The sequence below is a fragment of the Cnephaeus nilssonii genome (assembly GCF_951640355.1).
Source record: "Cnephaeus nilssonii genome assembly, chromosome: 13".
Lineage (NCBI taxonomy): Eukaryota > Metazoa > Chordata > Mammalia > Chiroptera > Vespertilionidae > Cnephaeus > Cnephaeus nilssonii.
This window is the reverse complement of record NC_137084.1, coordinates 10,093,106-10,106,013: the sequence shown is the minus strand read 5'-3', so window position 1 is coordinate 10,106,013 and position 12,908 is coordinate 10,093,106. Positions and strand designations below refer to the sequence as shown.

The 12,908-nt window shown below is 47.4% G+C and overlaps 1 protein-coding gene across 1 annotated transcript in view; it reads left to right on the top strand.

Annotated features, from left to right (window-relative positions):
• Positions 1–527: 527 nt before the first annotated feature.
• Positions 528–12,908, top strand: part of PAMR1 (peptidase domain containing associated with muscle regeneration 1) — an 85,344-nt gene continuing 72,963 nt past the window's right edge. Inside the window, exons 1-2 of the mRNA XM_079788322.1 lie at positions 528–666; positions 1,913–2,018. Coding sequence (XP_079644448.1) covers positions 1,988–2,018 — 31 coding nt within the window. The 5' untranslated portion in view covers positions 528–666; positions 1,913–1,987. The remainder of the gene's footprint in view (positions 667–1,912; positions 2,019–12,908) is intronic.

The following is a 12,908-nucleotide window of genomic DNA, read 5'->3' as shown; positions in this document are numbered from 1 at the left end:
CACAACAGAAATGTCAACAAGGGAGAGAAAGGTCAGTGCAAACACATCACCACCCCAAGGAAAATAGCTTGCAATACACTCTTCATAATGAGTCGCTCTCTCAAAAGAGTAGAGAGACTCAAAGAGGTAGGCTCCAGGACTGCCGAAACTCAGTTTCTGAGAGAGGCTCAGAGAACACGGGACAGCTGATGGGAGAAGCCCACGTCTTCCCAGCAGTGCCCAGAGATTTCTAACCCAAAGGAGATTGCGTTGCCTTTCCACAGCCATGGGCTCTCCATTAAGACAGAACACAAACACTGCTTTCGAAGCTGAGCCCTCAATGGATTCAGCTAAGGAGTCCAACAGCAATGCCGTTTCCGGAAGGTAGGCTATTTTAAGAAGTAGTGCATTATCCCCAAGCATGTTTCAGTGCTGTCACAGCACCTGGATGTCCTGAGCGTTGAATCACTTCATAATTCAACGACCATGAGTTGTCCCCGTGAGCATCCGTTTCTCCTGTTTTACCACAGATACATGACGGGGGCAGAACTTACGAACTGCAGGCATCCATTGGTGACTGAACTGCTTCTCACACCAGCAACTCCAGGTAGCATTCTCCAGGGCGAGTAGCTGCGTGGCTTTCGTGGTGTGTCCTGGAGAAGTGAATGGCCAATTCACTACTTAAAGGTATTCATTATTAACAGTTATAAAAATGATGACTTCAACATTTATCTTTATTGTTTCCAATAAACTTTATTTAATGGTGGTTAAATAAACGATGGTTAACCTGGCAATACAGTTAGTGAGATAAAATATGCCCAGTGCTTGGTACAGTGTAATACATTTAAAAAGCAGGTAAGAAATGATAGTCTTCCTTTTACCATGGGAAAGTTATAATTTTTCCAAAAGGTAAAAGTATTTTGGGAAAAACTTAATTTGTTTTTCAAAAGGGAATGAAAATGGTTCTGGTCCAGTGGCTACTCTGATTAGCTAGGAATCGCAGTGTTTGTGAAGTTCAGGTCTAGATATTCACGGATTGTCATTTTGATTGGTTTTGCCCTTTCCTGAATGACTAATAATATTAGCAGCAACCACCGTAATTATCCTATATAGTAAGAGAGGAATATGCTAATTATCCGTTATGCTGTGAGGCGTAACGACTGACCGCTTAACAACTGGATCATGGATCTATAGGAGGGTGGGGCAATGAACTACAAGCAGGCAGTGGAGAGCTATAGGAGGGGGCAGGGCAGCAAGCTATGAGGGGGGAGGGGAAGGGGAAAAGGGGAGCTACAGGAGGGCGGGTCAGCAGGCAGAGAACTACAGGAGGGCGGCAGTGAGCTACTGGCGCACGGATTTGTTTGCAGGGCTACTAGTTAATATTATAAATATTGATATTGGTAGTAATGCAGTCATAATTGTAGCTGACATCAGTAGTTTCGCTCGCCCAGTATCCCAGCCCCTGCTCTTGGTGATATCTAGGTTCTCCTTTGGATAATTACCGCGCCCATTGGATTTGGTCTTGGTTGGCATGTCCAAGTGCACATGCTTCTTTGGAGGGTGACTCAAAGGTAGTGGAGCTAATCCCTCCTCAGTGCAACCCCTCGAAGGTACTAGTTCCTGTGACTTACCTGGGGCCGCTCCTGACTCCTGCTTCCTGGTTCCTTCCAACGCTTGGCCATTCCATGTAACTTTGATTCTGTCAACTCTCTTAGAGCCACCCAATACATTTTTTAAAATTTTATTTATAAGATAACCAGAGGTGAATTGTTTGCTTAATAATTAAAGAACCCTAAATACTTCTGGGAGATAATATTAGTAATCATAGCTGTGATTGTTATTTTCATTATTCCAAAGTCATTGTAGTCATAACTAACATTTACTTACTATTTCTTATGTCCTGGGCACAATTCTAAGTGTTATCTCATTGCAGCATCCTCATGACAACCCTGCGAGGCAGTGGATCCGCATCATTATTAGCCCACTGTGCAGATGAGAAAACTGTGGCATGGAGAGGCCAAGTAACCTGCCCAGAGCTGGTAAGCGATGGAGCCAAGTCTCAGATGCAGCATCTTCAGCTCTGGCACTCACACCCTTGATCATTATACTGTTTCTCTATCAAATGGCTGGGGCCGGATGTGCCTGGCAACGTGCTAATCACTTTACATCAGTCATCTCATTTCATTTTCACAAAAGTAATATTACCTCCCTAGAAGATGAGAGAGTTGACAGAATGATAGGTTACATGGAATGGCCAATCAGAACTGTGGGTTCTGATTGTAGCCACTGAGATGAGGAAACAGGGGCCCAGGGGGGTTAAACCCTTTGTGCAAGGTTGCTCAGCTACCGACATTCCGGAGCAAAGCCATCACGCCGAGGAAGGTCTGCGCCTGTCGGGAGAGGGATGAGGGAGAGGGGCAGGTCTGCTCAGACTTAACCTCACTCACTGTGAACAGAACAAAGAAAGTTTAAAAAACGTTGCGAATCAGGCTGGCTTTGGAGGGTTCCCAGGAGGCTTGAGCAGAAAGGGAAAACTTCCTTGTGCTGAGATAACTTTGAAACCCACATTTCTAGGCCAGCTGTTTTTTTTTTCCTTCCTTTTTTTTCTTGGAGAATTCCAGGCCTGATTAGATCATGCTCTGGACTCGAGTCAGCCAAGGGCCACAGTTTAAATCACTGTGCTCCTGATGACCTTACATGAACATCTAAGATAAATCTATTTATTTTACACTGAGATCATGGAAAATAAAGCAATCCCTGCTCCTCTCCAGTAGACCTTGCTTGCCAAGTCGGTTTTCATGACATACTTGTATAGTTAATTTATCTTCTCTGAAGAATGAGACATAAAAACTAAGAAAGAGTTACTAACATTAGTGCTTGTGTCCAAAACAATGGTTAAAACCCAGAGCATTGTCGTAGACCCCTTCACCGGAATTGGCAGGTAGATGTGTTTCCAGAAGCGGGAACAGAGACCCCCAAATTCCACTGAGTCTGGGGAAACTCTCAGTGGCTGTATTTTCAGGGCTGTGTCGGGAAATGAATGATGTGGAAGACACTTGTGTGGCTGCTGTTTGGTCTACACCATGGACACCAAATCCCACCAGCATTTATGGCCCTTACCCCCAGACTCCTAAGTAAAGTGGAATTGAAAATTTGACATTTGTGCCCAGGAGGTAGGTAGGACCATTGTGAGAGGATTGCCTGGCTGGGATAATTTTCTAGAGGATGCTGATGGGGGTGAAGTGGAGAGTAATCAAGGTGAGAGCAGAAGAACAGGTAATTTCTGCTTTGCTTTTTAAGCCATTATTTCTAGACCCCAATTTTTCACCGCTTTCCAAAGCATGGAAAGTTGGGATTACTGTTGGCTTAATGTCTCTATGTTTCATTTTGTCTTCTGTAAAATGGGTTTAACCTAGTGCCTAACTCAGGCTAGATGGGAGGAGTACATGAGATAATAATGCATGCACAATGCCTGGCATAGGGTAAGTAGCCAATAAATGGTAGGCTCTTCTTACATTACCCCCCTCCCATCTGCTACCGACCTGTGTCATTCAGTGTTCTCATCTATGGCCACTGGTCTGCCTTCAGGGGTTCATGGCCTACTTAGATTAGCTCTAAATCCCTTCCTGTGTTAACATTCTATTACCCATGTCCATTCCCCCCATTTTATAGGTGGAAAAAGAGATTGATGTCCAGAGAGGTTAAGTGACTTGTTCAAAGTCACACAATTAGCAACTCTAACTCTACTGCTATTCATATGTATTAGTTATCCATTGCCACATAACAGATTACCCCCAAATGAAGCATATTACAACAACAAATATATTGCCTCACATTTTCTGAGGTTCAGGAATCTGGGAGTGGCTTGGGTGTATGGACTGGCTCAGGATCTCTCTTGACCCTGAGGTGTCAATCAGGGCTGCAGTCAACCTAAGGCTTGGTTGGGCTGGAGAATCTTGTAAACTCATGGATGAGAGACCTCAGCTCTTGTCAGGTGAGACTCTCCACAGGGCTGGCTATTCCTGACATGTTTTTCCCCAAAGGGAGTGATCCAACAGAGTGCAGGTGGAAACAGCAGTGTCTTTTATAACCTAACTAGAGACCTAATGCATGAATATTTGTGCACTTGTGGGGGAGTCCCTCAGCCTGGCCTGCGCCCTCTTGCAGTCTGGGATCACTCGGGGGATGTCCACCTGTCACCTTAGGCCTGCTCCCTGGGGGATCAGGCCTAAGCTGGCAGTCAGATATCCCTCTAGTATCCTGGGAGCCCTCCTTTGCACTGCCGAGGAGGCTGGAGAGTCTCCCAACCACCGCTTCGCTAGCAGCCATCAGCCCGGCTTGTGGCTAAGTGGAGCTCCCCCTGTGGGAGTGCACTGACCACCATGGGGCAGCTCCTGCGTTGAGCGTGCATCTAGCGACTGGTTGTTCCTGGTCAATTTGCATATTACCCTTTTATTATATAGGATTGCAAAAGTGATGGATCATCACTTCTCTCATGTGTAATTGGTCACACAGACCAACTCAGGTACACTTTCAGAGGTGGGGATTGTGCATGGACATAACTGTCAGGAGGTAGAGATTATTGGACACTGTCTTAGAAACTGGCTTCCACTTAAGACTGGCTACTTCACAAGACTAAAGCCAGCCAGTGTTGCTCAGTGGTTGAGCATCAACCTATGAACCAGGAGGTCACGGTTCGATTTCCTGTCAGGGCACGTGCCAGGTTGCAGGCTTGATTCCAGGTAGGGGGCATGCAGAAGGCAGCCAATCAATGATCCTCTCTCATCATTGATGTTTCTATTTCTCTCTCCCTCTCCCTTCCTCTCTGAAATCAGTATATTCTGTATAATAAAACCCTAATAAGCAAATCGATCAACCGGCAGAATGACTGGTGGAACAACCAGTTGCTATGATGTGCATTAACCACCAGGGGGCAGACACTCAATGCAGGAGCTGCACCCAGCCCACAGGCCCTGACCTGCGGTGGCGGGCGGGGCTGGTGAGCGGGTGGTGCCAGGCCAGCCAAGGCTTGTGCGAGTGGGGTCACCGATCGCCCCACTGTTTGCCCCATAGATTGGCCCTGATCATCAGCCAGGCCTAGCGACCCTACCCATGCATGAATATTGTGTGCCAGGCCTCTAGTATGTTTATAAAAGACTGAGGACAAAAGTCCTTACCATGGTACCAGGAACCTACCTTCCACACCAGCCTCCACTTATTGAGTGGTTTGCACTGGTCTTTTTTCAGTTCCTCACACAGACCATGTTTCTTTTTCCACCTATAAAATGGGGGGAATGGACATGGATAATAGAATGTTAACACAGGAAGGGATTTAGAGCTAATCTAAGTAGGCCATGAACCCCTGAAGGCAGACCAGTGGCCATAGATGAGAACACTGAATGACACAGGTCGGTAGCAGATGGGAGGGGGGTAATGTAAGAAGAGCCTACTATTTATTGGCTACTTACCGTATGCCAGCACTTGGCTGCTTCCTCCACCTACAACACTCATGTCTCATCATCTGGAACACTAATGTCACACTCCACTGTCTCATCACCTAGAACACTAAGGTCACACTCCAATGTCTCATCACCTGGAACACTAATGTCACACTCCACTGTCTCATCACCTGGAACACTAATGTCACACTCCACTGTCTCATCACCAGGAACACTAATGTCACACTCCACTGTCTCATCACCAGGAACACTAATGTCACACTCCACTGTCTCATCACTTGGAACACTAATGTCACACTCCAGTGTCTCATCACCTGGAACACTAATGTCACACTCCACTATCTCATCACCTGGAACACTAATGTCACACTCCACTGTCTCATCACCTGGAACACTAATGTCACACTCCACTGTCTCATCACCTGGAACACTAATGTCACACTCCACTGTCTCATCACCTGGAACACTAATGTCACACTCCACTGTCTCATCACCTGGAACACTAATGTCACACTCCACTGTCTCATCACCTGGAACACTAATGTCACACTCCACTGTCTCATCACCTGGAACACTAATGTCACATTCCAATGTCTCATCACCTGGATCACTAATGTCACATTCCAATGTCTCATCACCTGGAACACTAATGTCACACTCCACTGTCTCATCACCTGGAACACTAATGTCACATTCCAATGTCTCATCACCTGGAACACTAATGTCACACTCCAATGTCTCATCACCTGGATCACTAATGTCACATTCCAATGTCTCATCACCTACAACACTAATGTCACACTCCACTGTCTCATCACCTGGAACACTAATGTCACACTCCACTGTCTCATCACCTGGAACACTAATGTCACACTCCACTGTCTCATCACCTAGAACACTAATGTCACACTCCAGTGTCTCATCACCTAGAACACTAATGTAACATTCTAATGTCTCATCACCTGGAACACCAATGTAGTACTCATGTCACATCACCTGGATCACTAATATAACACTCCAATGTCTCATTCTCTTCATCCTTTAATGTTCAACTCTACCAACATGTCCTCCTGATTCTCTAAACTAAGTCTGTGTTGAAAATAATTTAGTCGTCAATTAATTAATTAATTATTAATATGTATACACAGGAGCATATGGTCTGACTTGTGCTCTCTGGATTGTCAGGAGGGAGCAGAGATGATAAAGCCAGGCCTAGATTCCAGGTTTCTTTACTTTTAATCCTGGATCTCCACTCTTTCATTCCTAGGGGGAGAAAAAATAGCTGTTATGCTACCTTGTCCTTTTACAAGGCTCTTTTCTTAGTTCTTAAAATAGGACTATGCTGATTTTCCAGACTGAGCATCTGGCCTATATTTTTGCTTCCAGGCCCCTCCATTAACCACAGGAAACTATTTTCTTTACAGTATGCTATTTTATTCCCTTGTCACGTTGACTCTTATTTGTCATCAAGTACAGAGTTTGAGAAGTCACCAGCTGCTCTTTTTGTCACAGGTTTTCGTTGGAGATCAAGTCCAGCTTCTAGAATGCATTGGGGGAAGAGTTGGGGAAGATAATTCTCTGTTTTTACCCAGGATTGTGGTTTCTCGTCCTGGACGAGCCACTTGGAGCAGAGCGGTTAGTTCTCTGCTCTTTCTCTCAGGAGACACACACTCGCTCTCTCTCTCTCTCTCACACACACACATGCACTCCTTTGATTTATCCTATTTGCTAGGGTGATGGAAATTACAGAAGCATATATATGTACGTGTATGTGTGTATGTTGGGGAGCAGGAGGCATGTCTCAGCCGAAAATTGAATTTAAACATGTCTGTAGAAAAGGTGGGGGGGGGGGCCACCAGGAAGTGATTTGTGGGAGGCTCTCTCAGCCTCTGGGAGGAAAAGGGTGGGGAGGACCCCATGAAGTCAGACACAGATTGCGTCTGAGTCCTTTAATAAGGAGGCGTCTGAGGGAAAGAATGAGGACCTATTTGTACAGTGGACTCTGTTACCTTTAGGGGCACAAGCAGGCCATTTTGGAGGTCTGGGGGACCTGGTATGACTGTGAGTGGGGGAGAGGACCATCACCTCACTTCAGGTGGACCAGGACCTGCTGGCACGTGGAGGCCCAGCAGCTGTAGGAGTGGCAGGTAGCACCCTAGCATGGACATTGCCAGTGAACTAGTATCAGGAGCAGCTTCAAGGCCACATTGTGTTCTCAGGGGCTTTACATGCAGGAACCGCGGGTGCGTGGGGTGGGAGAAGAGAGAAACTCAGCAGCTGCAACTGGATGCATTGTGTCTCTGGTAACTGACTGGTTTGTGAGCAGCTGGGAGACACCTCTAGGGGACACTAGGGACACCAGAGGCTGAGATCTCATGGGGCACCCGTGTCCTGTAGGATCCTATGGACAAAAGCCAGTGATGTGTGGACATGGCTGTAATCGGTGACCTGTTTTGGGCCATAGACCAGGGAGCCCTGAGAAATTCAGATTCATATAGAATAAACCACTGAAGTTAGAGGTGAGAGAAACCTTAGAGATCAGAGTCCAACCCTTCACTCTGCTGAAAGGAAGCAGAACCCAGGGAGAAAGGCAAGTTTTCCAGGGCAGAGAGCTACGACGGAGAACTGAGTTCTAGCCTCGCTGTCTTTGGTACCTAGGGAGTTTGGGGAACTTACGTATATCTGATATTTCCTTAAGACCACTGAGACTTGGAGGGGTGGGCTGATGCTAAGAGGCAAGCAGCCTATAGGTTGGGTGGGTTGCCACATGTCCTGTAACTGGAGGGACAAAAACAATGCCAGCATGCCCAAAATGTCTCCTCACCGGGGAGGGGAAGTCCATGGTGACAACAAGAAAGGTAAGGTGAGCAGATGCTGAAATGGAGAAGGGGTGGAAGCAGAGGACAGTAACAAAATGGGATCACTTTGTATTTTAACTGGAAGCCCCTGGCCCATTTGCCCCCTCCAGGCAGGATTCCTGGGTTTCAAATGGCCTGATGTACCTCAGCCATGTGCTGAAAACTCCCCTTTCCCAGGACAACTGATGTGCCCATCTGATCTCATGCTTAGGTTCTTAAGCCTTACTTCACTGCACGTACAGAGGGGGAAAAGGAGAGGAAAGGAAAGAGAAAGAAATAAGAGAAAATGGGAGTGGAGAGAGGGTCAGAGCAGAGGAGGGGGAGATGTACAGAGACACACAGAGAGAAAGAGCAGGCGTGGGCCATAAATTGCTTCCAGGGTGTAAGGAACCACAGACGCCCACCTTCAAGACCTCCTGGGGCCACTGTGTAATAGCATCCAGCCTCCTGGCTGCAGGTGGGCCTCTCACCTGACTCCCATTAGAGCTCCTTGCCGCTGGAAACCAGCATGATTTATGAATCCCTCTGGGCTCATGGCCAGACAGCCACCCCTCACGCATCACATCCCAGCTGACCCCCAGTTGCCCTTCTTCTTGCACGTGGTGCAGCAGGTGGATTTGAATTTCTAATGACTGCAGACACCTGTGTTTCCCTGAGGCGCTCACCATGGTGATGGAGAACAGACCCAGGCCATACCCAGGAGGAAGAGCGCCGTGGAGGAAATATGAGAGACAGGCTTGTTGGACGCATGGAATATCAGTGTGGACCCTGTTAGATTTCATTAACTGTTTACATTTCCCTGCCTGCATTCCACTGGTCACCTGCCCAGAAACACAAGTGGAAACACAAACCTTAAATGAGATCAGATTTTCCAATGAAATATGATAAGAGAAAAGGGGTCCAGTGCCAAATCACAGGTAAATTTGCCCAGTCCACCGGAGGGACATTCGTGAGCAGCCCGGTGAGAATGTGGCCCTGGTCCAGCCTGACTTATGGTTGTCCAGAGGCCCTGGGAGGCCCACTGTGAAGGAGAAGGACTAACACAGGTTTACAGAGCCCAAGGGAAGCTGGAATAGTGTTGCATAGGCTTGGATTTATGGGGAGGTGGGGGGTGCCTGCCAGATCCCTCCCAACGTCTAACTCCTTTGGAGAGTAGCACACTTCTCCTGGTTACGATTCTGTTGCAGCTCATGGAAACTCAAGATGGAAAGTTTGAGGCCCCTGGTCAAGCCAGCAATGCAGAGGAAAGAGAAGACTTTGTTATAAGACCTAAATCCCTCAAGATGCAGCACAGTTCATGCTGCTTACCTCAAATTGCTTAGTAAAGAGTAACCCCTTCATTCCCAAGGAGCGTTCCCCGGGATCAAGTCAGGCTAAATCCGTGGTGCCAGCTCTCAAGGGCCAGCACTTCTCTGCTGCTGCTGCTTAAGGGGAAAAGTGGTCCTTGCTAAAAACCGTCATGACTCTCCTTGCGAGTCTATTGAAAGAACTTTCCCCTCTATCAATAGTCCAGCCTATGACCTTAGAGGAGGTAACTTCTTCTCCTTTAAGTTCTTACTCCTCAAACTATAATACATAGTATCATTTGCATTATTTGGGTTCTTGTTAGAAATATAAAATCTCAGGTCCCTGGCCCAGTCCTACTGGATGAGAATAGAGCCATATCAGGGGCTCTGGATTGGGCCTTGTTGCCTGCAGGTTATTTGGAGGTGGTGGTCATTGATTGGCTCAGTAAGCAGCATTCCAGGCTGTTGTGTCATGTGACCTCTATTTCTGCTAGTATGGCCATTCTGTTCATGTGCTCCTCATGTCAGGTTTGGGTAGCTGATGGCAAATACTGGCTAATGTCACCCAGCTGAGTCATTTTTGTCTACTAAGTGACTTTTTCTTGGTAGATGCTTTCTTGTCTACCATGATCACATTTTTTGGTCATACTTAGTGCTCACTGCCATATGCCCAGCCACATGCCTATACTTCAGGCCTCCTTGTCTCTACTCATTTAGTCCTTTTCATTTCAGACTCCTGACCAGCCGGTGAGGCCATTCACCACTGTCCACGAGTTACATATGTTCTCACTTCTGGCCACTTTTCCTTCCACACAAAGCAGATGACTTGGTGCACCACTCTACCCATTGGAAAGACTTTCCTTAGCTCCGTCATTCAAGTCTGCTCTCTGATGCACCCACCATCCACTTCCCGCTGAGCTCCCACTCCGAGATGTTCCATGTGGAATTTTTCTCCTTCAGCTTGTTGTATTGGTAAATGCCCCCTCACAATGGCTGTAAGTGCAAGTGGAGAGAGGGGCACTGGACAGCCATGGAGTATGGCATGGGATTCTAGGGTTCCTACTCATGAAGTCTGATTGTGCCCTCTGATCCTGCTTGAGATCCATTCTGGATGTACCAGTGTTATCTTAGGATGGCCTGCTATGGTCCCGTGTAACTTTATGACTTGGAGGGTCTGATAGAACTCAGCTCATGGTGGGCAATTATATATTAAGTAGAGGCCTGGTGCATGAAATTCGTGCATGGGTGTGGTCCCTAGGCCTAGTCGGTGATCGAAGCACGAGCATTTGATGTGGAAAGGCAGGTCCCAGCTGACCTCTGGGCCCTGGGCAGCACCTGGACCCCCGGGCTCCCATGCACCCCCTCTGCCTGATTCATTGGGCCCTGCCCAGCTCCCTCAGCACCTGGGAGCCTGGTGGCAGCCCCCCTCCCCGCCCCCCTGGTTGCTGCTGTCTGCAGGGCGATCGGTGGGGTGATCAGGCTCCACTCGCACCCACATTGGCCTGGCACTGCCTGCTCACCTGCTCCACCATCCCGCTGCGGTCCTGCTCTCATTGGGGCCCGTTGGGGCCAGCAGCACCTCCACTGCTGCCCGCTGCCAGCACTGTGTTGCCGATGCCTGCCATGTTCCGTGCCACCCCCTGGTGGTCAGTGCATGTCATAGTGAGCAATTGAACTCCCAGTTGAACTCCCAGTCGAGGGGACAATTTGCATATTAGGCTTTTATTATATAGAATGGTCATTTGATACCACAGAATCAAATATCCCATGTCCATGAGGGCCCATTAACACTCTAGGGTATGTTCCTCAAAAGCAAATGCTGTAGATGACGTGGCCTTGGTCTAGAATCCCAGAGGTCTATGTTGTGATTCTCCCACTGGAGCTTGCTATAAGATCCTTACTGCAGCCTTTCCCACCACTGACATCTCCAACACCAGATGGCCTGGTGGGTCATATGCTTCAAGTGGCAGAGCTATTTGAGAGGTTCTAGCAGGGGAGCACAGCTACCCTTGACTGAAGACCAATACTCTCCTCTGGGGGGAAGGGTGTTCTCTTTGACCCACAATGCAGCTTTAGGAGGGACGCACATGGATCGGTGAGGAAGGAGGGGGACACCCGCCTAGCCAGCCAGATCAGCCGAATTCAACCCTGGTGATCAATGGGGTGACAGATGTCACAGCCAGATCGCCCTCACATCCATGGCAGAGATATTTGTACCATGGCCTGGACTGACTGCAGATCCCTTTCTTGTTCCAGGCCCCATGCAAAGCTGGCTACCTTTCAGATTTCCTGGCATATGGGCTGGAATAGTATTGCTAGGTGTTGACTATGCTGTCTCCAGAACCCAACCCAGGGAGGCCTGACAGACATCATATTTCATTCTTGGTGGTAGTGATGAAAAATGCAGCAATATGTCTTTCACTTTGGACAGTATTTCTCAGCATGCCCCTGATCTCTGGACCCCTGAAAACTTTAGCAATGTGCTCTGCCTCGGCATCTTCATTGGGTTTATCTCCCACCAACTGAAGTATGATGCTTTCCCAAGGCCTCCAGTGTGCTAGCTAGCTCTTACTGTCCCTGTTCTGTCACTGATGTAATGACTCGATGTGATATTCTGCAGGAAGTCCAGATGGTCCAGATTTCTTCTGACTATACTGTGATGGCAGGAGAATTAACAGATACCTAGGACAGAACTATAAATTATTGTCCATTCCACATCAATGTAAATTATTTCTGAGTCTCTTCTCTGATTGGGATTTTAATCTGCTCTAGCAAAGATACCATGAATGACATGACAGCATTATTGGAGCTACTTCTTGGTTGAGTATGTGATTATCTTCTCCCATTTTACCAGTATCCATCTGGTTTCTGCAGGGACCTGACTGGTGAATTAAATTAAAATATGGAGATATGAAAAAAGCCATCACCACTGCATCATAAAGATTCTTAAGGGTGGCATTAATCTCCACCATTCCCCAGGAATGTGATATGGTTCTTGATTCACTACCTTGGGAAGGGGAAGGCAGTTTCAGAGGTTTTTATTCATCTTTTCTATTATGATGAGCCAAGGAGCTCATGTAGGAGTTCAACAACTGAGTATGTTAATCCCAATTGTATATTTGGAAACCAGAAAAATGATCACTGGGTGGGTCCATGGCCTCACTGGATCCATTGTAACTTGGCATTTGGCCAGGACTCAATTTATTAACTTGCTCTCATATGCCTCTAACAGGTGGGCATGATGCCATTTCAGGTCTCTAGGTATCGATGTCATTTGTGTCCAGTAATCCTCAGACTGTATGGGTGTTTCTCTCTCCTCAGTCCAC